The sequence below is a fragment of the Mustelus asterias genome, chromosome 22 (genome assembly GCF_964213995.1).
Source record: "Mustelus asterias chromosome 22, sMusAst1.hap1.1, whole genome shotgun sequence".
NCBI classification, from domain to species: Eukaryota; Metazoa; Chordata; class Chondrichthyes; order Carcharhiniformes; family Triakidae; genus Mustelus; species Mustelus asterias.
The window spans coordinates 27470047-27496192 of NC_135822.1; the positions used below are offsets into that span (position 1 = coordinate 27470047).

At 43.0% G+C, this 26146-nt stretch overlaps 1 protein-coding gene across 6 annotated transcripts in view; it reads right to left on the reverse strand.

The window, feature by feature from the left end:
- vps13d (vacuolar protein sorting 13 homolog D) overlaps positions 1 to 26146 on the reverse strand; it is a 270660-nt gene that overhangs the window by 20967 nt on the left and 223547 nt on the right. For all 6 annotated transcript variants that reach the window (XM_078239047.1, XM_078239044.1, XM_078239046.1 and 3 more), the window contains one exon: positions 25388 to 25583. In XM_078239047.1, coding sequence (XP_078095173.1) covers positions 25388 to 25583 — 196 coding nt within the window. The remainder of the gene's footprint in view (positions 1 to 25387; positions 25584 to 26146) is intronic.

The window sequence follows — 26146 nt, forward strand, 5'->3', positions numbered from 1 at the left end:
ATACAAACAATAGGGAGTTTTGGTAATTCTATCTTTGGTCGAGGGGCAGCGCTGGAAGAAATTTATAGAACATTTCTTCAAATTAAATATGTATTCAATCTGTGGTCTATGTAAGACAAATGTCAAATGGCTTTATCTTGTTCCATGCTTTTTTGTGCTATGACATTTGTTATCATAGAATTCCTATAAGTGCAAGGCCATTCAGCCCATCGAGCCTGCACCAACAACAATCCCACTCAGGCCCTATCCCCATATTTACCCTGCTGATCTCCCTAAGGGGCAATTGAGCATGGCCAATCAACCTAACCCGCACATCTTTGGACTGTGGGAGGAAACTGGAGCACCTGGAGGAAACTCATGCAGACACGGGGAGAATGTGTAAACTCCACACAGGAGGCTGGGGCTGGGTCCCGAGCGCTGTGAGGCAGCAGTGCTAACCACAATGCCACCGTGACGTCCACGTTCTTGAGCAAAAAGGAGAGCTTTAGTTAGTTAGAACTTGTGATTTGGTGAAACAGCAACAAGGTGGTACAGGCTGTCAGCAGAATGGAATGGGTCAGTGGAAAATATGATTTCTCACAGAACCATATTAGAACATAGTTTTACCCCAATGGCACCCAAAACAAAAACTATACAATTTAAAAGGAAATTTTAAAAGCAATATGGTGGTGTGGCAGAAAAATTGGAGTTGAGTAGATACCAGCTGTTAAAGAGTCGGTATTGACACTGACGCAGTGGGCAGAATGGTCCTTTCCATGCTGTAGTTTAAAAAAAAATTCATTCACAGGATTTGGGTGTCATTGGCTAGGCCAGCATTTATTGCCCATCCCTGGTTATCCTTCAGAAGGTGGTGGTGAGCTGCCTTCTTGAACCGCTGCAGTCCCCGAGTTGTAGGTTAAGTTTAAGTTTTTAAAATTTGTGTGTCACAAGTAGGCTCACATTAACACTGCAATGAAGTTACTGTGAAAATCCCCTAGTTGCCACACTCCAGCGCCTGTTCAGGTACACGGAGGGAGAATTTAGCATGGCATGACTGTGGGAGGAAACCGGAGCACCTGGAGGAAACCCACGCAGACATGGGGAGAATGTGCAGACTCCAAACACGGTGATCCAAGGCGGGTATCGAACCCGGGTCCCTGGCGCTGTGAAGCAGCAGTGCTAACCACTGTGCCACCGTGCTGTTTTGATTCTAGAATTTTTGTTTGAAGAACACTGGGGGAGTCCTGAATGAACAAAACTATGGCATACATTCTATTGGATGCACGATGTATTGCTTCCATATTAATCAACTGCTTAACCACGACAATGCACATTACAGATTTTTTTGCTCTTGGATCCTTTACTTAACCAACTGCCATCACTTATCATGCACACATGTCCAAACCATGCATGCTATCTTAAGCGATTGAATCCACATCAATTTTAAGCAGTCCAAATTTCTTTTGGTTTGTATTGCTTCTGAGTCTGAGGATGTTGAAATGACTAGCATGAATCTTGGGTAAGTCACTTCTGCAACTAACATTTTTCATCTGCTACCCAAGGCATTATATTTTACTAAAATACAACAGGTACAGTTAGGTAAAAACAAAAAGTGCTGAAAATACTCAGTGGGTCTGGTAGTGTCTGTGGGGAGAGAAAGAGAGTTAACGTTTAGAGTTGAATATGACTCTTCATCAGATCTCAGAACTTGCGTTCTGAAGAAGTCATATTCAACTTAAAATGTTAACACTCTCTCACATTCTCTCTCCATGGATGGTGCCAGACCAGCTGAGTATTTCCAGCACATTATTTTGATTTCAGATTTCCAGCATCTACAGTATTTTGCTTTTATTTCACGTAGAGTGTGTCGGTTTACAAGAGGATACCGCTTTTTCCAAATCAACTACCAATTGGTGTAGACAATAGAGATTAGGGCCATTTTCTCTTGATTTGATTATTACACTGCCCATCTTCTGAAGCTAATCTGCATAGATGCACAAATTTATTCACTTGCTTCAGTTAAGTGACTTATGTCTGGAGCTAGGGAGCTACAAGTCTCAACCAGTGCCTATTTTGATTTGATTTATTATTGCCACATGTATTGGGGGGTATACAGTGAAAAGTATTATTTCTTGCACACTATACAGACAAAGCAGACCGTTCATAGAGAAGGAAAGGAGAGGCTGCAGAATGTAGTGTTACAGTCATAGCTAGGGTGTAGAGAAAGATCAACTTAATGCAAGGTAAGTCCATTCAAAAGTCTGACAGCAGCAGGGAAGAAGCTGTTCTTGAGTTGGTTGGTACGTGACCTCAGACTTTTGTATCTTTTTCCTGATGGAAGAAGGTGGAAGAGAGTATGTCCGGGGTGCGTGGGGTCCTTAATTATGCTGGCTGCTTTGCTGAGGCAGCGGGAAGTATAGACAGAGTCAATGGATGGGAGGCTAGTTTGCGAGATAAATTGGGCTTCATTCACGACCGTTTGTAGTTTCAATTGGATAGGAACATCTAACCCTATGGCTGCCTCAACTCAAAATGGACTAGTAAACAGCTTGATGCCTACAGCATCAATAAAACAATGCTCCCGCCAACATTTTCAATATTTCAACACCAACAATCCGTTGAAATCTGTCTCCATAGAGAATCCACACAATTACGGGGATGCATTTGGGTCAATCCTTTCTTTTGTTTCCCCAACTTGAATATCATTTTATCCAAGTCAAATTCTACTACTCAGTCTCAGAAGGAGTAAGTAGATTATATTTCCTTCTAACTGTGTGGATTAGAATTCCTGCCCAGGTAAGACAGCCTAATTGTAGCCCACCTGCTTTTTCTCTTTTTTTTACATCACATGGAATTTTAGCCACCTAAGTTTTTTTACATCACATGGAATTTTAGCCACCTAAGCCTTCAGCTTTCTGTCTCACAGTGGAGCTTTTTAAGTATTTTTGCAACTTCGTCTCAAAGTCTGCTCAAATATTTATGGATGGATTTACAATGACACGGTTTAGCCTCCGTGCATGCAGAAAGAAAAATATATTGAATGCTGACTGAGGCAGAATGTGTGTGCCAACACTCATAACCTTTCAAAACAAATGTTAACAAAGTCAACAAATGCAATAGTTCACTACATAAACTGAGAGCTGCATAGAAACCAAAAAACTCTTATTTGAAGGCGGAAAAACTGAAGGAATAGTCCAAAATTGGGGCTATACACATGACTTGGAGGCCAATGATTTATGCAATTTTGTGACCATGGAGTCCCTGAAATTGCCCCCCCCCACTAAAATGGCAACAAAAGTGATATAATGGTAGATGTATAACAGCAAATGAATGCAAAAGCTTTGCTCTTTCCAAGTTAATCTTGGAACTGACTTTTATTTCTGTCTTTTCAACACCTCCTCGAGTGCACACTTGACTTATGGTTTTGCTCTCGCTTATATGGAATCACTATGTCTTGCACGAAACATGTGTTTTGTCCATGGTCCATGAAACAATCATTTGGAGAATTTTCCTTCAGCGCACTTGTAGCCTTCATTCCCAGACTCTGGGTCAACTCCATCCATTACTTTTTTTTATCCTGTTGGCACAGGTCAAACCAGAAACATTTCCTCGTTTCATCTGCACCTTGATCTATTTCTCTGCGAGGAGGTCAAGTGGTAAGAAATGGTGTGCTTGCATTTTAAAATACCTCCTTCACCTCAGATTGGGAACTGAACCAGTCCATGAATTGTTATGTGAATGCTTCAAGCAGAAGTATACACAAATTGAAAACACATCTTTAGATGACTAATTTCAATTTATGAACTCAAAGAGACAAATTTTCATTTGGACAAGAGACAACTGACACTGCCAAATTAAGATTTACCACGCCAACTCCTACTCAACACATTATTTTTCTCAAGAACTCAGAACTGTGGAACTCCCCGCCTCTCCTTTTTCACTCTCTTCCAATCCACAGTTTGGAAAAACTCAATCCATGCATCCTCTAATTGTTGGTACTTGATTTACTTCCTCTCTTTCCTTACCTTTTTCAATTTTGGTGCCTCCTGCACAATGGACCCTCACTCCTTCACCCAGGTTTCTATGAAGCACAGGTTTATACAGGCACCAGAACACACGTGAATGCCACTTTCTGGTTACTAACTGAAATCATGTTGTTATTAGCTCAATACCAGGGCTAGTTATGGATTATGCCATAAATGCACAGTATAGTCAAGTGGCACTGCAGAACTTGTATCTGTGCAGACTAACATAGAAACATAGAAACTAGGAGGAGTAGGCTATTCAGCCTTTTGAGCCTGCTCCGCCCTTCATTTTGATCATGGCTGATCATCAAATTCAATATCCTGATTCCCCTCCTTCCCCCATATCCCTTGGTCCCTTTAGCCCCAATAGCTATATCTAATTTCTTCTTGAAATCAGACATTTTGGCCTCAACTGCATTCTGTGGTGGTGAATTCCACACATCCACCACCCCCTGGGTGAAGAAATTTCTCCTCACTTCAGTTCTAAAAGGTTTACCCCTTATCCTCAAACTATGACCCCTAGTTCTGGACTCCCCCACCATTGGGAAATTCTTTCTGAATCTACCCTGTCTTACCCTGGTAGAATTTTATACGTTTCAATAAGATCCCTTCTCATTCCAGTGAATATAATCCTAACTGACTTAGTCTGACCTCGTATGACAGACCTGCCATCCCAGGAATCATTTATGACTATTGAACAGTAACTGACTTATATGAATCCAAAACACTCTACTCCACAGATACTGGCTGACCAAATGTGTACTTGCAGCTTTTTCTGCTTTTGTTTCAGATTTCCAGCATTCTACTTGTTATTTAAGGCTAGTCACTATTTGGCCTTTACACGGCTGAGAAACAAGCTGCATAACTGGTTTAAGTAGGTCTTAAGTAGCATGAGCACAACTCGGCATAAAATATGAGAGCACTGTCACCACCCTTCTATCAGGAGAGCGCACGCTCAGAAAAGCATTGGCTAAAATACAGCAACAATTCACTAGAATGATAGCCCAAATTTATGAACGGAGTCAAGACGCTATTGTCCAGAAATGAGGACAGTAGGTGGTGATCTGATTAAGTGTCTAAAAGAATGAAGAGAATTGCCAGGGTATATAACCAACACAAAGCAATATAGTGCAGATGCAGGAAATCTGAAATAGAAACAGTAAATGCTGGAATAGCTTTGCAGGTCATGCAGTCCCTGGAGGGAGAGATACAGAGCTAATGTTTCAGGTTGACGATCTTTCATCAGAACTGATCAAATGATAACATATTTTTTGTTTATATGGGTGCCGCTGGCAAGGGCAGCATTTGCTGCCCATCCCATACTCTTGAACAGAGTAGCGTGCTAAGCCATTTCAGAGGGCAGTTAGAGTCAACCATGTTGGGGTCTGGGTCTGGAGCCACATGTGAACCAGATGGGTTTTTACAACAATCGGTAATATCTGTCTTGGTCACCATTACTGATGTAAGTCATCAGTAATGAGACTAGTTAGTTTTGTATTCCAGATTTATTAACTTAATCCAAATTCCACCAACTGCTGTGGTGGGACTTGACCAGACATCCCCAGAGCACAGATCTCAGTCTCTGGATTACCAGTTCAGTGACATTACCACTTGGCCACTGTCTCCCCCTATTTCTCTCTTCACAGATGTCGCTTGGCTTGATCATTTCCAGTCTTGTCTGTTCTTGTGCAAGAAAACTACTTTTCCATCTACTTCAGGAATCAAAACAAGGTGTAATCTTGGAATTTGAGTTGAGTTGATTGGAGCTGAGGCTGGATAGCTGTTTTCATGCAGGAGATTATGCGAGTGTGGAAGACAAAACTATGGCCATAAGATCAGAGATGTGAATGAGTATGTGATGAGTGGTTAACCTCTGACCCCTCAAAACTTCACCACATTTTAGACTCAACTCAGGAGTATGATGGAATACTCACCATCTATTTGGATGGGTGCAGCTGAAACAACAACTCAAAAAGAAAAGCAGCTTACTTGACAAGTAATTCTGTTGCTGAACTTTTCATTTCCTTTATTTCTAGTTTGATATGCCTACTGTTGCAGAATCTCACTGAGCTTGTGACAATGCCTCCTTCTCCTGTGACCTCTACCAGAAGGACAAGAGCAGCAACATTGTGGGCACCACTCGCATTTGGACAAGTATAAGCATTCCTTTATTGTTAGAGACATTATACTGAAATTCCCTACCTAACAACACCACCAGGGCTGCAGCAGGTCAAGAGGGTAGTCACACTCCAGGTATCTAGGGATGGGCATTGAATGTAACCTTGCTGACATCAGCCACATTCCAGGAACACAAACAAAAAAAAAATTCAGAGGGACAAGAGTTTAGTTCAAAATTACTTAGCATCTCTAAGCATGAAATGCAGAACCCAAATTACTTAATTTGTCCAATCAAGGGGGTGGATGCAGCAAATGAAATCTTCTCTTCCCCCTGGCCACAATTCTTTCTGTCATAGAATTCAACAGTGCAGGAGGAGGCCATATTACTGAAGGTGCTGGGTGCAGATCCAAGGGTATTCCACCCATGTGGGATGTTCTTTATACATGTGAGCTGTTTGACCATGGAGGGAGTCAGAGATAAAGTTGTTCTTTTCCTTGCCTTGCATTGACGAGTGGGACTTGGTTACAGGCTTGAATTGAGTTTCTCAATGCTTTACAGGGTTAACGTGCACACAAGCCTGCTCTGTTTACACGCAATTTAAAGGAACTTTGGACTCCACTGCGGGGTTAGCTTTTGGGTTAAAGTTTTATTGTAAATCTAATTCACTTGTTGAAATATTTATTGCCTCTGACTAAATTGTAATTCTTGTACTTATGGGCTTGTGCAACTAATAATAAACTAAAGTGAAAAAAGAATCCTCAATCCTCAGGGTTGGCACCTGTCCATCTTGCAATCTCACTGCAGTGAATTTTCACATCTGAGTTATCAGCATCCACAGGAGGAAGACAAACATCTAACTGCTGTTTGAGATCAGTGTTTCTAAATTTGCTTCCCTAGCCTTCAACAAGTGAAGGCTTATATAATTCCCCATAAGTATATATACACACAAAACATATATTTCTGGAACACCTAATTATTTGCCCTGCTGCCTCTTTACGTACAGGCAATAAATCAAATGTCACATATGATTCCATGAATGAAATGCATGTACGATCCGGTGTGAAGTCTGAAATACTCTGTTGATCCAATATTATTAGCTCCACAAAGACAAAATACAAACAGAAATTCCACTCACAATAAGAGCTCAGTGTCGCGATAAAAGCCTTTGCATCCAGACAATATACTGGAGCAATAATTGGCGACTTGTGGTTTTCTGCAAAAGGCTTTTTCCTCCCTCCTTTGTCAGTTGGTGCTGTTTATACAGATCTAACCCTCCCTGCCAAACCTGACACCTTCACACAGCCGCCTGCAAACAATAACACGCCCACAGATCCATGACAAGATTTTTTTTAAAAAAACAGGACATTGGCTGAACTCTGGCTGAACCTGAGAGGCTGATCTATTACAGCTCTCTTGCTGATAATGGCTGGGTTCAAGGCAGTGTCAGATCACCTGGCTGCATGCACGCTTGCTCACCCGCTCAAGAGAGTTCAGCATGTTCAACTGTCTCTCCACGCCTGTTTACACAGCAGTTACTGTACAGCACTGCACACAGTGCATGGCTCTTCACTGAAGTGGCTTCAAGCTCTCTGTTGCCAACTGAAATAGCTCTCATTACATAGCTGCGGTGGAAAAGGGCAGTTCTAACCCACACATGCAATAGAAACTGGGCCGAAGTGTGACAAAAGAATGAAAATATTTTAACCAGGTGAAATCCCAACTGCAACAGTTAATTAGTACAATTATAAACTTCATACACTTTCTTAGATGATAAATGCCTTCTCAAGCAAACTGCTTTGACATTTTTGCGTTTCAAGAACACAGGACTCTACCTGTCCTTGCCTGTTTAGCAGATCACAAGCCACAAAGGAAAATTTAGTTCAAAGTACCTCCGTACATGGTATTGGAAGATCCTTCATTTTGTTATTTGCGAACTAGCATAAATTGACATTCCCCATTTATATGTTCTGCAAAGCTTTTCCACAGACATAGAATGGATAGGCCTGTGCACCTTCAGTAGAGTTGATGTTATGGCTTACAGTGGGGTTGATCTGAACAATGTGACCCTGGGAAGTCCTCGATTATCTGAGAATGCAACAGGTGTTAACCAGTAGCCAGGGTCATATTCTCTGCACAGTTCAAACTGCCCACTTCCATTAAAGTTAATGAAGCCATTCCACACTCGGGCAAAACACATTGCCAGGTACAATTCCTGTGAAAAATTTAGGGAAGGGAGTTTAATGCAGGTTTAATGTGGACCGTTAAATGGATAATTTTCAGGGAGAGGAGTTGCAGAGGAATAGGCTAAAAATTGTTCAAAGTTTTAAGTACTTCCTATTTCATAGAATCATAGAAACCCTACAGTGAAGGAGGAGGCCATTCGGCCCATCGAGTCTGCACCGACCACAATCCCACCCAGGCCCTACATATTTACCCGCTAATCCCTCTAACCTACACATCTCAGGACACTAAGGGGCAATTTTAGCATGGCCAATCAACCTAACCCGCACATCTTTGGACTGTGGGAGGAAACCGGAGCACCCGGAGGAAACCCACGCAGACACGAGGAGAATGTGCAAACTCCACACAGACAGTGACCCAAGCCGGGAATTGAACCCAGGTCCCTGGAGTTGTGAAGCAGCAGTGCTAACCACTGTGCTACCGTGCCGCCCAATTTCTACAATAAGTTAGAATCATAGAATCCTACAGCGCAGTCGGAGGCCATTCGGCCCATCAAGTCTGCACCAACCACAATTCCACCCAGGCCTTATCCCCATAACCCCATGCATTTACCCTAGCTAGTCTCCCTGGCGCTGTGAGGCAGCAGTGCTAAGTACTATGTCACCGTGCCGCCCAATTTGTAGTTATGTTGGAAAAAGTAAGAGAAAAACTCTGGGGTGCAAACTTCATGCAGCATATCAAAAATGATAATAAGTCCACTGCTTTTTTACTACAATTGTTCAAGGGGCAATTTAGCATGGCCAATCCACCTAACCCGCGCATCTTTGAAGTATGGGGGGGGAAACCAGAGCACCCGGAGGAAACCCATGCAGACATAGGGAGAACGTGCAGACTCTGCACAGACAGTAACCCAAGATGGGAATTGAACCCGGGACCCTGGCGCTGTGAGGCAGCAGTGCTAACCACTGGGCCACCGCGCCGACCAATTTGCAGTTAATTTGTAGCTATGTTGGAAAGGATGAGAGAAAACTCTGGGGTGCAAACTTCATGCAGCATGTTAAAAGTGGTAAGAAGTCACTGCTCCACTACAATAACAGTGTCAACATTGTGCAAACTGAGGGTGTGCAAATCAGTGGTGTTGGGGTCTCTCTCATTTATAGTTCTTACACGCGTCACACCAGGTATGTCTGCTCCACTTCTGCCCAACACCCGACTGGAAAACGACATTTGGTGGAAACTTAAACAGTAACTGAAAGGCTAGCAACAAATTTTTTTTTTACTGGAACCAGCATTGCAATGTCAGAAGTCAGAGTATTTTATATCAATGCCAACTGAACAGATTACGTTGCCACTATAACTTTGGGCTCTTACATCTGGGTATCAAAGTTGCTTTTCCACTGGCCTTGTTGTAACTCAGATTATGGGAGAATGGTGTTGTAACCAGCTCCGGCACTGGCACTGATGATCAAGTCCAGCTAACGATGGAAGACACAAGACATTTGAAAATTTGTGCCAGTGGCACAAAAAAGATCACTTTAGCAGAATGTACATTGGAAGATAGCTCACAAATGTGAGTTGTCTGCAATCTGAAATTAAAGGAGGCCAATGGAAAAGCAGCTAAAATCTCTCTACTGCCAAAGATCTCCGACAAACATTAGGGGAAGGAGAGAGGCAGCCATTACGACACAAACGTAAACGTATTGGAATTCTCCATAGTAGAAGTCTGTTTTTCTTTACATTTGATGAATCTAACTAGCAACCCACTCGAACAGCACAAAGAGTTGACAGAAGAGTTATGATGCTACAATTGGCCCTAGTGCTACTCTTTAGAAAGGTGAACAAAAAAGCAACCATGATTCTTGTTGCGTGCAATGTGCATGTGTAGGGTGAAACCATGTGAAGGCGGCAGAGGCGGCATGGTAGCAGAGGTTAGCACTGCTGCTTCACAGCGCCAGAGACCCAGGTTCGATTCCCGGCTTGGGTCACTGTCTGTGTGGAGTTTGCACATTCTCCCCGTGTCTGCATGGGTTTCCTCCGGGTGCCTCGGTTTCCTCCCACAGTCCGAAAGACATGCTGGTTAGGTGCATTGACCCGAACAGGCGCCGGACTGTGGCGACTAGGGGAATTTCACAGTAACTTCATTGCAGTGTTAATGTAAGCCTTACTTGTGACAAATAATAAACTTTAAACTTTAACGAGTATCAGCACAGCCGGAGAGTTGGTGAAACCATCCCATTAACACATCTTGTTTCACTCGAACACTTGACAGGCCAGCAGTGGACCTTCCCCTGGGAACAAGGACCCGGGGGGCAGAAAGCAATTAGAGATTGGCAGCTCTATTGAGCAGCTGCATTACTGGGGAAGTGGTGGCTACTGCCACTGGTACGACACTCAGTAGAGGCATAAGATTGTTGCTGGATCCTAGGCCGGGGGTGAATAATGGTGGGAGAGGGGCTACAGGGCAAGGGGCAGCAGCAGCAAGGGCAGGGGCTGGGTTTCAGTGGCCACCGCATCCCTTCTCTCCCAATGTCAGATTCCTCGATCATGCACCGAGTGCCTTTGAGTGACCCAACCACCGCCCCAACCAACTAGGAGCCTGCAAGCGATTCCATAAGTTTGCATGTCATACTCCCCACATGGCAAGCTCCCTGCTGGGTCAATACCACTGGTGACGGTGGGTTGAGGCCCTTACGTGGGCATTAATTACCAATTGAAGGGCCTCAGCTGGTAGCAGTCCATCAATGGGCCTTCCTGCAAAAAATACTTGATCAGAGTGGAGCCGAGAAGGTGGCATGGTCCCCACCTCCCACCAAACCTGCTAGAGGCAAAGGCACAAGTTCCACCTGTCAATGCAGGGCAAGAAGAACAACGTTAGCTCCGATGCCCTCCATGCTCAAACAGCTCTTATGTAAAGAGCATTCCACATGGGAGGGACATCCTTGGATCTGTACTCAGCACCTTCAGTAATATGACAAAAATAATTGTGGCCGGGGCAGGAAATCCACCCCTTTGGTTAGACAAATGGAATAGTCTGGGTTCTACATTTCCTCGTGCTTGCCTGCCATCAATACCGCTTCGTGATCAGGAAGTGCGTGTTTCAGTGGGCGAGACTGGTCAAACCGGTTTTTCTTTCCTCCCAGATTACAATCTCAGATGTTCTTAAGCGATCCATTTAAAGCTCATCCTACAGTGGAGCTTTTGGCACTGGAAAGAGGTTTCCAGCACCAGAAATATTGATATTACGACCACATCAATATTTACAATTTAATGTAAAATAAAAATGTTTCCTGGCAATATTATATTTTCACATCAGCTAATAGCTACACACACTGCAGAAATAGTTTCACATACAAATATGTCAAATGATTTGGCCATAGAAAACAATCTCGGAGCACAATAGCATAAATAATTCAGTTATAATCTGTGAAAGATGCATTCCCATCTTGATTCAGTTTTCACAATCTTGCCTCTTAAATGCCTGTGGATTGAAGCCTAATTCAATCCAGAATTTACAAGCATATAAATGCAGTACTGAGGGACTGCTGCATTGTTGGAGGGCAATCCTTCAAATCAAAGCCTTCTATTTGACTGCTGTAGTGGCTCAGGTGGCTATCAACTATTCCATGGTGCTATTTGATGACATTCAGGGAATTCACCTGTGTTGTGGCCAACATCTGCCACCAAGAGCAGACTAACTGGGGATTCATTCATTTCAAGGGAGCTTGCCATGTGGGGAGTATGACATGCAAACTTATGGAATCGCTTGCAGGCTCCTAGTTGGTTGGGGCGGTGGTTGGGTCACTCAAAGGCACTCGGTGCCTGATCGAGGAATCTGACACTGGGAGAGAGGGTATGCGGTGGCCACTGAAACCCAGCCCCTGCCCTTGCTGCTGCTGCCCCTCGCCCTGTAGCCCCTCTCCCACTATTATTCACCCCCGGCCTAGGATCCAGCAACAATCTTATGCCTCTACTGAGTGTCGTACCAGAGGCAGTAGCCACCACTTCCCCAGTAATGCAGCTGCTCAATAGAGCTGCCAATCTCCAATTGCTTTCTGCCCCCAGGGTCCTTGATCCCAGGGGATGCTGACCGCATCCAAAATAGCTACCACATTAGCCTGTAGCAAACTAACTTGCAAAAGTATAAATAGAGTAATCTTTCACTTTGAATAGATAGCCTCATTCATCAACTGCTGGGCTAGAAAATGTGATACATCACTGTAACACCTATTCTCCAAAGCACATTCCTGCCAAAACAAGCTTCCCTCATCTGGAATGAATAATTACTGATTAAATTATTAGCCTTCTGGACTCAACATAGAGTTCAATAATTTCAGGCCATGAACTCTGTCCTCCATTTTGATTCTGCTTGTTCCCATGTGCTGGCTTCAATCTTGTTTTTCATGTTTTTGCTTTTGAACAGTGCTGTTAATTATTCCCACATTTACACTCACTCTGGACTAATACTTTGTCTCCTTACTACAACCATTGCCCCTCCCTTTGCCTTTCCTTCCATGTCTTTGTCTTTAAACTTTCCTGCCCTCTTTTCCTTTCTCTCAAGAGGGTTGTGAGTACATGGAACTCTCTTCCCCAGACAGTGATGCAAGCAGGGACATTGAATATTTTTAAGACAGAGGCGGATAGATTCTTGAATAATAGAATCCCTACAGTGCAGAAGGAGGCCATTTGGCCCATCGAGTCTGCACCGACAACAATCCCACCTAGGCCGCAACCCTGTAATCCCACATAGGCCCTAGCCCCATAACCCCATATATTTACCCCGCTAATCCCTCTAATTTACACATCCCAGGACACTAAGGGGCAATTTAGCATGGCGAATGCACCTAACCTGCACATCTTTGGACAGTGAGAGGAAACCGGAGCACCCCGAGGAAACCCATGCAGACACGGGGAAAATGTGCAAACTCCACACAGACAGTGACCCAAGCCGGGAATCGAACCCAGGTCCTGGAGCTGTGAGGCAGCAGTGCTAACCACTGTGTCACCGGGCCACTAGGCAGGTAGTAATAATTAGGTAGTCAAGGGATATTGGAGGCATCAGGTCAGTCATAATCTTACCAAATGGTGGAGCAGGCTTGAGGGGCCAAATGACCTCCTCCTGTCCCTAATTCAGTATGTTTGTATATACCCCATCTCTGACCTTCCCTTTTGTTCTTCCTCTCATTCCTCCCTTTGATTGCACATTTCTACTCCCTAAAATAAAAACAAAATACTGTGGATGCTGGAAACCTGAAATAAAAACAGAAAATGCTGGAAAATATCAACAAGTCTGGCAGCATATGTGGAGAGCAAAACAGTTAAAGAACATTATTCCTTCTCAAGAGTTACAAAGTCAACATACAGACTGGACAAGACAGACCCTTTATCCATCTCCTTGCTTGTTCCAAAAATCAATTCAAATTGAATCCAATTCATGGTCCCCACAAAACACACATACTAGATCCAAGCTGACAAGAACAGGCATTACACCTGATCCCATGCTTGATCCTAGCCTAAAGGCCAAGAAGCGAACAGTTAATGATTTGAGCCTGATTGACTCTTCTTCAGAGCTGAAGAAAGGTAGGAACGTGACGGGTTTTATACTGTTGGTAGATAGGGAGTGGAATAGAAAGTCAGGAATAGGTGGAAGTTCAGGAGAGATTTCACAGAGATGTCATAGACACAAGACAAAGGAAATAGCGATGATAGTTAAAGACAAAGGTAGACACTTCTACCTCTCTTCAGCTTTGAAGGAGAGTCAAAGGGACTCAAAACGTTAACTCTATTTCTCTCGCCACAGATATTACCAGACTGGCTGAGTTTTTCCAACATTTTGCTTTTAAACACAAATATTTTCTTTATTCTACTCATACAGTACCTACTAAAATGTTAGCAGTACCATGCTGACTCAGAATTCCCCTGGCTACCTCCTCGGTATGTTGAGCTACCTAATCCCAGCCAGGGATACTTCAATTTAATCAGCATCCCGTGGCTAGTTTGAGGAAAATCAACCCAAGACTTGCCTCACAATCACTATCCAGGAATCTGAAATGGGCAAGGTAAACAGTATGGACATGGGATGACCCTTAAGTTAGCAGTCATTTTGTATTACACACTGAGGGTAGCAGTTTGGTTGAGGTTATCAGAGACCGACAGCATCTGTAGAACTAGTCATTAGCAATGCTTTCAGAAGAAGCGATGGGAAGGGAGGATGAAAAAAAGCCAGTGTACGTTTAAAACAAAACCACTGCCAGTGGATATCATAAAAGAAACAATGAAGCCCACTAGTACACAATATATTAAGCTGCATTCAGTTAACACAATAGTATATTGTTTCCCCATGATTATGGCTAGACTCCAGGGATATAAAAACAGGCCTATTTGGCAGAATTCTCATCTGACATGCCTTTGCTCAGGGTTTTGTTTTATTTTTAAAAGCACACTTTGTTCCTATGCCCACAAAGTGGTTGCTGTGTGCTCTGTTTCAGAAGGCAAAGACTGGGATTCGCTCCAGAAAGGCCTGAACTTGGGTACTACATGGTAAAGCACAAGTAAAGCGGTGGGCCGTTAAATGAGCTAATCTATAGTGGGGCTACTATGTGTGGTATGCAGAGCGCTCCTTTTGCCAGCAGACGTTAACTGTAACCGTTTGTACAGAATAGCTAACTGGGGGTTGAAAAGCACTCTACTGTGCAGTCCCTGGCCACTTGGAATTTTACACATCCAGAACATGCAAGCTATTTCCTACCATATGAAAATATGAGTTTCTCCGATTCTAATGCTGAATTAGATATTTTTAACTGAAGCATGCCATTATCAAGACTGAGAGAAATAAAATTCAAATTCTGAATGCGTCCATTGGCAACTGAAAAAGAAACCAAAGTTTATTGCTTTGGGTGCAGAGACTCTTGCTGGGCATTAATTTTGGCCTTTTTTGGATGCAGGTGGACAAGCTGTTGATTTCCTGTCTTTTATGCATCTCTCCCTCTGAATTCAGTATAAGCTGAAGATTGAACTGAGTTATCTGCTTACCAGATAAAGTCACTGAATCTCCAGGGAGTTCTGACACAAGATTACACCTATAAAGTTCACATTCTATCCGAAACGTAATTTCTGTTCTTATTTTGTTCTCTTTTTAATTTTGGTGCGGATGCATTATTTAATAAGGAGGACTACCTCATTAACGTATAGGGCTGTGGCCAAGGAACGAAGGCATTTCACTTTTCATATCCTCCTAAAGGTCTGTCACGATAGGGCATTATTCTACAGAAACTGGCTCGCCAGCATGGCTATGATATTCACTTCAAACTTTTACCTAGGGGACTACAGTTTCAAACTGATCTAAAATAACGGCCCAGATTTTCACGTGGAGTTAAGAAATGTTCCGACTCACCTCAGGAGAAACTGCTCTGAATGGTCAGATTTTCATCGTGGGCGTGGATGTACACTAGAGTTGGGCCCGCCACTCCCAGAAACAGCTCGGAGGCAGCGACAGGGGCTGCTAAAGCTGAGGCAGCCTGGTTTTCAGGCCTGTCTCAGTGCTCTGCGACCTCATTCCAGCTCAAATAAAAGTAGTTTAACCCCTTAGCCCTCATCCCTCACATGCCCACCCATTCCTCATGTTCCATCCAAGTTGATCTGTGCCACCCACCAACCCCCACGGCTCCTCATACTCTCCATACCAACCCACGTCCCCCTACCTGACTCCTCAGGGCCTCTTAGCCCCTATGCCAATTTAGTACCAACTCATCTCAATACATGAACCTCCACTCATCCCCTTGGCCTCTTGCGGCTCCCTCGTCAACATAATGTCAACCCATGCCAACCAATGCCCCCCACCCATCAACTTTTGCCCTTACGACTTCCATGCTAACTCATTCAATATCCAACATGGGCAGACTTCAGGAACCATGCTGGGATGAAATAGAATACAAGTTCTAAGTATCTATTACAGACTTCACTATATATAAAAAAAACACTAATTTATAAAATCCCATTTAATATATTTAAATGAGCTCAAGTACTTAATCCTTCATAAAACAAACCTTTGTATTCGTAGCCTCACATCAAAAATAGCCAATCCCATAATAATCTCTTGGAGCTGTCAATCAAACAGCGAACTTACAACCCTCCTACTCTGATGATAGGTTGTGAAAGCAGTCATCAGTATCAACATTAAAGTGGTTAAGTTAAGAAACAGCTATTGAAACTGGAAACACAGATTTCTTTTCAACTCAAGAGACACAACAGGATTTTTTTTGCAAAATTAAAAGGGCAGGGGATTTAAATTCATTGACAGCTTGACAATTCCACAGACCTTATCCATCTTTTATGAGCCTTCACATCTATTCTTAAAAAATTAAGTCGTACACTGCGGGAAATGCACCTAGCCGCAGCGAAAACTAGGTCTGTTTGAATTCAGCACTGTGTTCAAATGGCTCAGCTGGGTTCAGGGTTCCTCAATATGCGAATCACATCCTACTCCCTTGCCCCTACCAATTAAAATAGAATGTCAGCTCGGGGATCGGACCTTCGGATCCAGGCTCCTGGTGCCATTTTAAGTAAGACATGGAGTTGCCATGACGCTGCAGAAATACATGCCAATATGTACATTGCAGTTATTACCGAATTCTCAGAGCCTGAACTTCAGCTGTCTTGAGCAACTCTGAAAATCTATTTCTTGTAAAGGAGACAACGTCCTACCACAATTTGTGCGGTTGTTGTTAGGTTAACCAAAAAATAGGATCAATGAAACTTTTTGGCCAAGAACACAGCTCTTAGCAGCCTGGAATACCACAATGCTAGATCTAGATCAACCTACAGGGAGGCACGGTAGCACAGTGGTTAGCGCTGCTGCTTCACAGCTCCAGGGACCTGGGTTCGATTCCCGGCTTGGGCCACTGTCTGTGTGGAGTTTGCACATTCTCCTCGTGTCTGCGTGGGTTTCCTCCGGGCGCTCCGGTTTCCTCCCACAGTCCAAAGATGTGCGGGTTAGGTTGATTGGCCATGCTAAAATTGCCCCTTAGTGTCCTGAGATGCGTAAGTTAGAGGGATTAGTGGGTAAAATATGTAGGGATATGGGGGTAGGGCCTGGGTGGGATTGTGGTCGGTGCAGACTCGATGGGCCGAATGGCCTCTTTCTGTACTGTAGGGTTTCTATGATAAACAGCAGTGGAGAAGGACAGATGATAATGTTGAGGGTAATCCCTCAATGTTGATTACCTTTGTTTAATAAAGGGGCATTGTTTCATTACTGGCACTGTTTTGACATGGATACATCATGTGTGTGCCCATGGGCAGGTCAGCCTAAGTTAAACTGCCAGATCAGTCACTCAATAATTGGGGTATAGAAATTCTATCATTCACGCATCAGAAATCCAGCATTTAAAAAAAATATTAACAGATAGCTGACTGATTTCTCTAATCTGTGGCACCTTTGAAAATCTCACAATGAAGCTTCAGGAGTTCCAGGCAGTCCAACTCAGAGCTGAAATGCTGGACCGAGGACTGATTAAAGTGCTTCCCTTAGCTTTAATTCCCAGCTCAGTTCCTTATTCCAATAAAAAAAAATCTAAAGTGACATATGTAAAATGCTAATTATTACGATTAGTGTAGCCTTTTTAGGAAAACAGACAGATAGATATCATGTCATGACATCCACAGCCTTGGCAGTTAGTCTCCTAAAAGAGCCTTCCAGGTGAGCAGAATTTTCACACTGTGCATGGATCACCATATTTCGCTATAATCTAGGCGCCAACTTGCAGGATTTCAAGTGGATGCTGTAAAACTGCCTGTGTGTGTTGTCATGATGTGGAGATGCCGGCGTTGGACTGGGGTGAACACAGTAAGAAGTCTCACAACACCAGGTTAAAGTCCAACAGGTTTATTTGGTAGCAAATTTGCTACCAAATAAACCTGTTGGACTTTAACCTGGTGTTGTTAAAACTCTTACTGTGTGTGTTGTCCAGAGGGAAAGAATTTTAGGTGAAATTTTGATGAGGTCAGGGGAAGAAAAAGGCAGATTAGCATAAATGACTTCTGTTCCAAATTTCTGTCCCTGAGATAAAGGCAGTTTTACATTGTCAACGCAGCAGCAATTTCAGAAGTTGCCTGGATTAACTTGTGATAGCACACATGCAGGGAGTTTAACCACAAAAATAATAACTCCACTGATGGGAGAAAAACACAAGAGGAGGGAGACAATGGCTGCTCTTATATTGCACAACTTTGCATTGCTGGTGCAGGTTTCTGGAATCATGGGTCTTTTGCAACTGGCTTCAAACTATTACATGGGCCATAAACCATTGTATCAACCATTACCAGTGAGTCAGCAAGTCCTGGCAATGTCACATTCTGGTTGCAGTGATAGTAACCAAAACTCCACCAAGATGATCAATACTGCAATAGTATTTCTAGCTGCGGAGATGCATGCAGCACAACACGGTTCAATTACTTTACCCTTATATTGGGATGAAAACAGCAGCAATGCTCTCCTTAATTGGAAGCATGCAATCACATAGAAACAGGAATAGATTATTCAGTCTCTTCAGCTTCTTAGACCATAAGACGTAGGAGCAGAATTAGGCCACTCGGCCCATTGAGTCTGCTCCGCCATTCAATCATGGCTGATATTTTTCTCATCCCCATTCTCCTGCCTTTGCCCCATAACCCCTGATCCCCTTATTAATCAAGAACCTATCTGTCTCTGTCTTAAAGACACTCAATGACCTGGCCTCCACAGCCTTCTGCGGCAAAGAGTTCCAAAGATTCACCACTCTCTGGCTGAAGAAATTCCTCCTCACCTCTGTTTTAAAGGATCGTCCCTTTGGCCTGAGGTTGTGCCCTCTGGTTCTAACTTTTCCTACTAGTGGAAACATCCTCTCCATGTCTACTCTATCCAGGCCTCGCAGTATCCTGTAAGTTTCAATAAGATCCCCCCCTCATCCTTCTAAACTCCAACGGGTATAGACCCAGAGTCCTCAACCGTTCCTCATTCAACAAGTTCTTGTGAACCTCCTCTGGACCCTTTCCAAGGCCAGCACTACAATTCAATATTATGGCTGATCTGTATTTTAACTCCATCTGCACACCTTTGCTCGACAACCCATAACTAAAAACCTTCCATTGCAGTTCCTCAAGTTAAATCCTTATTGGAACTGATAATGGTGAACAGAATTGATGATTAATGACCATCTGAATCTCAGTGAAACTAGTGAAGACTATTGAAACTAGTTTGGGATTATTAGTTTTGCCATAAAAGGATCAAGGCTCACGGTGCAGGATACCAAGTCTGAGAAACACAAAACTAGGCTGATCAAGCAATAGTGATTATTGGAAGGGCCAACCTTGGATTTCAAGGAACGATGTGCAGAATCAAAAAGCAACCTTTATACTGATGTTGGAAATGTCTGTGCTCCCATGGCTTGATGCTCATGTCTCAGGCAGCTAATGGCAACCACAATGCAAACTGCTAGGTTCACTGAGGTAGCTGGGAAGAAAGTTTAAAAATTCATCCGTTAGTTAGGTTTACTGAGGTGATGCCACTGCCTGCAGCAGAATTCCAATACTGGAGAGCAAAATCACCCCCACCTCAATGCTTAGACAAGTTAGTCTGACAAGAGGTAATAAGTTGTACAGTTTGAGGATCCAGGGAAATGCCGAGTTACAATAGAAGACAGTACGGACATTTCAAGCTGGTGAGAGGAATATATAAATAGAATATTTGGAATTGATCAGGCGCGCAAGGGAAAAGTTCAGGGAGAAACTGAACATAACAGCATTATTAATCAAGACAGAAAGACAAGTTTGAGTCCAGCGAAAGTTGTAAACCTAGATAAATCTATAAATCTAATTCTGTTTTGAAAATGCTCTGGCAAGTAAGATTGTTTCATAGCTGTGTGACACAAAACAATGATACAGATCCAGCCCAATGACCTTTACACTGAAGAGCTGTTGCTCAGGCTGCATTCAATTATTCACACATAGCCAAGTGTTCAGACGACTCAAGAGGAATCAATTTAAGTTCAAATTGCAACGCTGAGAGAAGTTAGAAGGGACGCTTGGACTCAGCACACTCGCATTAATAAGGTCTGAAAAATCTGGTTTTGCTCGTAAAACACACACTAAAGTCATCAGTCATTCTGGTTACAATTGAAACTTCCTGTTTAAGCCCTTGTGTGTATTACGAGCTTTGAAGCATCCTGTTAAACAATGCACTAAAGGCCACTTCACATTCTACTGACTTTCTGGAACTCAGTCACACTTCACCAAATTCACTGTTTGCTATTAAAGGAGTGTTGGCAGACTTGCTTCAGCAGAAAGCTTTACTTAATAAGACTTTGGGACATTGAAAGCGAACCTGGGTCAGAAAATCAGCCCGAAGTCACAATAAAAGGTGAGCCTCGAGGTCTGGGAGAAGCAATGTTCAAAAGAATATCGGGCAACAAAAACAGCTTTTTAAAAAATAAATACATTGCTTTACACACAGCTATAAAATTTTTCTCTTTGTTGGGGAGGGGAGCTTTTAGAATTTACAGCTGTCATAAATCCAAACACACTACCAAATGGTGCCAATTAACAATGTTGTCCATTCAGCTTAAATCCCTTAGGTCTATTTTCAGGCGAGGAAGTATATGACCATGAACAGTTCAAAGAGATCATAGCGCAGCTAAACTTCTATGTTCTCATAGTTGCCACCGAGTAAACCTGGCCCTGTAAGCAATGTGTAGGGCATGAAAAAAAGACCCACTGCAGTACAGTGAAACCCTAACTAGAACAGAAACAGATCAAACAGCTGGGGGAATATGGTGAGGAGAATTTAAACTAGCAACAGTGCAAACCAGACACAAAATTAGTTTGTTTGCAGATGCTTTTCAATAAATCCGTTCCACAACAATTCAACAGGTAGCACACATCGAAACCTGGCTGATTTTCATCTTCATACTTTTTTTTGGATTTGATTTATTATTGTTACACGTATTAGTATACAGTGAAAAGTATTGTTTCTTTCGCGCTATACAGACAAAACATACCACTGGTCGGCGCAACCTCGAGGGCCGAAGGGCCTGTACTGCGCTGTAATGTTCTATGTTCTATACCGTTCATAGAGAAGGAAAGGAGAGTGAGCAGAATGGAGTGTTACATCTCCTATCTAACTCTTTAATTTGAGTGCTTGGGATCGGTAGAGTCAATAATGTTGACATACATTAATAGATGTACATATATTCATTTACTAAAGTTGCAGATATCTATGGTTTTCAGCACGTCTGATTCTTATTCAACTGAAGGCTTTCACACAGTTGGTGGACCAGCTGTCACCTAGCATTGGCGTCATTACTATTCTTCTTTTGACTTTTCAACATGCAATCATGCACATTCTAGGCTTTTGTAGCTGCTGACACTCTGGGACTCATCCCAGTGTAAATCATAGAATTCCTACAGTACAGAAGGAGGCCATTTGGCCCATCAAGTCTGAACCGACTCAGCATCTTACACAGGCCCATCCCCTGCCCAAACCCCACGCATTTAACTCGCTACTCCTTCTCACTAGCACATCTTTGGACACTAAGGGGCAATTTAGCATGGCCAATTCACCTAACCTCCACATCTTTGGGAGTGCGGGAGGAAACCGGGGCACCCGGAGGAAATCTACGCAGACACGAGGAGAACGTGCAAACTCCACACAGTCACTCAAGCTTGGAATCGAACCTGGGTCCCTGTGCTGTGAGGCAGCAGTGCTCACCACTGTGCCAAGGCAAAGTCAGTCACATGATGAACATGGACCCGTAACATAAACACCCTGCAGCTGCGGATGAATGGACTGTCCATATTTAGAGTGATTCTTATGTTAATGCGTGGGAAATTTTATCTGCAGCGATAAAAGGGTGGTTTCTTTTACTGGCACTTGAGGAACAAGTCCAGCACCATGATTGGTTGGTGCCTCAGCATGCTTCTGTGCCCTGAGCTCTCAGGATTAGGTTTTGATCCCTACGAGATCAACATGGTTCCACATGGTTTGTAATCAGGTTTTGGTTTTCATTTACAGTTTTCTGTTTTGGTTTAATCAGTTGCTTTGTTTGGGGCTCCTCAAAGGTCAATTGTTGCCTTTGGCCGCACACCTCTAGTACTAGCCCCGATTACAAATGCAGCACGACCTAAATATGAAACACTTCTCTGCTTATAATTTACATACACCCCAAAAAATAACTCCTTGCACATGCTGCTTGTGACACGGGGGACACACTGATTATCGGTCTATTCAAACTGTCTTCGTGCGGAGTTGGCAACATTGCTGTTTCGCAGTCAGGTCAGCTGCTGGAGCTATTAAGACAGATCTCATAGCAGTGTTAAGAGAACAACAAAATTTACTGATGCTTTGGCAACAACTCCCCACTCAGCAACACCACGAGAAAAGCACGTTGATGCATTGGTCAGTTATCTTACTGCTTTCTGGAGGGTCGTTGGGCCATGTTTTCAGATGGCGTTGGCAAGGGGCAGCATTTTCGATGAGAAATAGGGGACAAATGGGTTGGGAAAAATTTGGGGAAATCACTGTACCGGATCCCAAGATCAACAGCACGATATACTGATGGAGGATGGTCCTCACCCTGCCCTACACAAGTTCACCGTACGTGAAAAGCAATTCACTGCATGAAGCGAAATGCAGCAATGTGGTAGGGCTCTTCATAATAATTGATATTACTTGTAGCTGTGGTTAGGTAAGCAGACTTTAATAACATTCTGAACTGTGTTCAGATTTGAAGACATTTTTATACTTCTCAAACTGGTACCTACTATTATAGCGAATGATTGGATTGTCTATTTAAATAAAGTCAGGCCAGATTGAAAAGCCTCATGTTACTAAAAAACAAAATTCTCTTTAAAATCAAACCAGAACTATGGCGAGCTTGTTTAGTTGAAGCATGTTGCTGCTTTACACACTGTAAATGAGAGAAGTATGGGTTACGGCTTGATAAAAGAAACGCAAAAATGTACAGTCTGCAATGCCCCACGAGCAGTATAATACCCAGCGATTTAGATGGTTTACATGGTACGCAGGTAGGATTGTATTAAGTTCAGGATAACTCAGATTGCAATGCGTTACCGTCCTGTACTTAACAGAAAATACAGTAAGAGTTTTAACAACACCAGGTTAAAGTCCAACAGGTTTATTTGGTAGCCAAATAAACCTGTTGGACTTTAACCTGGTGTTGTTAAAGCTCTTACTGTGTTTACCCCAGTCCAACGCCGGCATCTCCACATCTTAACAGAAAATACCAGATGCAAACTGCTGAGAAAGTTCAATCGAGGTAGCATGAGCAGGGAAAGTGATCTGGTGCGACGTAACATTACGTGACAAATCTCACAAATATCTAAGCTTACCATGAATACTGCAATCTGTTCAGAGTGTTGTGATTTTGCACAGTAATTCCAATTAGTAGTAAGAATACTGGGCTCTTTGTGACAACAAATCATTTAGCTACTGTGGGGAATAAGGCCTAAGATCTTTATCGAGGTCACCTGAACCCTGGTACATACTGAAACATGGCAACAACATTGTGTCATTTTTCTTTAAAGAAAGCTTTAATTTATTTAGATTTGCTCAGTTTTAATTCTGCTAGCCGCACATATTATTTATATCAAGGAACAATTTTGTGTTTTACTTCACTCTAAGTTACAAGGAAGGTAGCAGACCTTGCGTGTACAGTATTAGTAATCCCTGTATGGACAGTATTAATATGTACCTTACATATAGTGTTACTGTTCTTTACACACACTATTAGTACATTCTCTAAGTGCAGTAGTAAACGCCTTTCTTATAATATCACATTCTGTTCATATATTTGGACATATGTACAGTATTAGTATGTCCTGTACATATAGCATGAATAATCTGTACACACATTATTAGCACCCTGTAAAAGTAAAGTTGCCATAGTTCCAGATGACCATAGACTGTTCTCCCCTTTGAAGTTTGGGGGAGGGGGAGGAGAGCTGACTAGTGGTGATTTAACTCAAGGAATACCACACCTCAGGCGAGGGGCAAGGTTAAGAAGGTAGGGCCTTCATGAATAACCTCAGCCGGTATGGGAATAGAACCCATGTAGTTGTCATTGCTCTGCATCACAAACCAGTTGGCCAGCCAACTGCGCTAAACCAGCTCCTAAATATATGCTATTAGTACATCTCGTACTTATAAAATTTTATTGTGCTGTACATTGCAAATCTTTCCTAAAAGTCACCCGGAACATTGAAGCCTAGTATGTGCCAACATACTTCAAAGGCAGTGTGAACACTTGTGATGTTGCAACATCAAAGCTCTAGCATAGAAACAAAGCATTATTTAAAAATTGCTTATAATCTATTCAGTTTTGAAATAGACAGTCCAAGGTAAATGCTGCCCAGAAATTTGTAAAAGATAAACCGGATACCTAAAGACCACTGCTTAAAATAAAGCCCATTATCTTTTCTGTTACTTTTCTGCCTCCTGACGTGGCGCATTAAACATTAATGTTAATGGATTCACCAGTGGCAATGCAAACATCACAATTCAAGCTTTAATCCCATCTGCTGCCTGTCCTGGACTGCAGGGATGAACCTGAGCATCTCAAAGTCATAGAATCTTTACAGTGCAAAAAAAAAGCCATTCGGCCCATCGAGCCTGCATCGACAACTATCCCACCCAGTCCCTATCCCCGTAACCTCTCATATTTATATTTATCCTGCTAATCACCCTGACACTACCCATGGCCAGCCTACCTAACCTGCACATCTTTGGAGTGTGGAGGAAACTGGAGCACCTTGGGGGAAACTCATGCGGACACGGGGAGAACGTGCAAACTCCACACAGACAGTGACCGAGGCCGGAATTGAACCCAGGTCCTTGGCGCTGTGAGGCAGCAGTGCTAACCACTGTGCCACCCTGAAGTCTTCAACCTGTTTGCCTATTAATCTAGATGCTTTCTGATTGAAATACTGAAAATTGTACTTTGCAATAAAAAAAATAGTGAGTGTTTGTTAAAGGTGACTGGGGTGTCCCCATTCTTGCTGTAATTGTATGCGGTGTGAATTGGGTTTTCTCCTTTACCTGTGGTTGTTTATTGTCGTGGTTTCCCGCACAGCCTGAGCAGTCTCAGAAGCAAAGTCAAGAGCACCTGCCACTGGCTTGGTTACTGTGCCGACCAATCCCTTTCCAAGGCCTGAGAAAAAACCAGTGACACCACCGTCTGTTTTCACTCCTTCCACTGTTGAAGTGATGACACTGGTGAATCCACCAAGAATACCTGCGGAAGACGCACAAGGAAGTATTGTTTTTAAAAAAACCCTGTCAATTTACCAGTGCCCGAGACCGGATGATTTTCAGAAAGCAGAATTGAAAAATGAGAACCAAGACAATCTAGTTTCCCTTCCCATCCCTGTACAAAGTTCACACTAAAAAAAAGATTGAACCTTTGCAGCAGTGTTAGTGGAAATTCAGCTTTTGCTACTGCAATAATTCATTTCTTGGTGAATCAATGGTGCACTGCCTTTAAAAATGGCAAGGTGCATTCACATAATGCCTTTAATGCTTTAATGCAGTGAGGCATGCCAAAGTACTTTATAGGAACATTATCCAGCAGAATCTGGCACGGAGCCACATAAGGAGACATGAGGGCAGATGACAAAAAATTTAATCAGAGTAGAAGATTTTAAGGAGCGCCTTAAAAGAGGAGGGAAAGAGCTGGGGTGCTTTAGGGAGAAAGTACAAGAGCCAAGGACCTTGATAGCTGAAGGCACAGTCATCAATGATGGAGCAATTAAAGTCAGGATGGTCAAGATGCCAGAACTGGAGCATTGAGATCTCGGA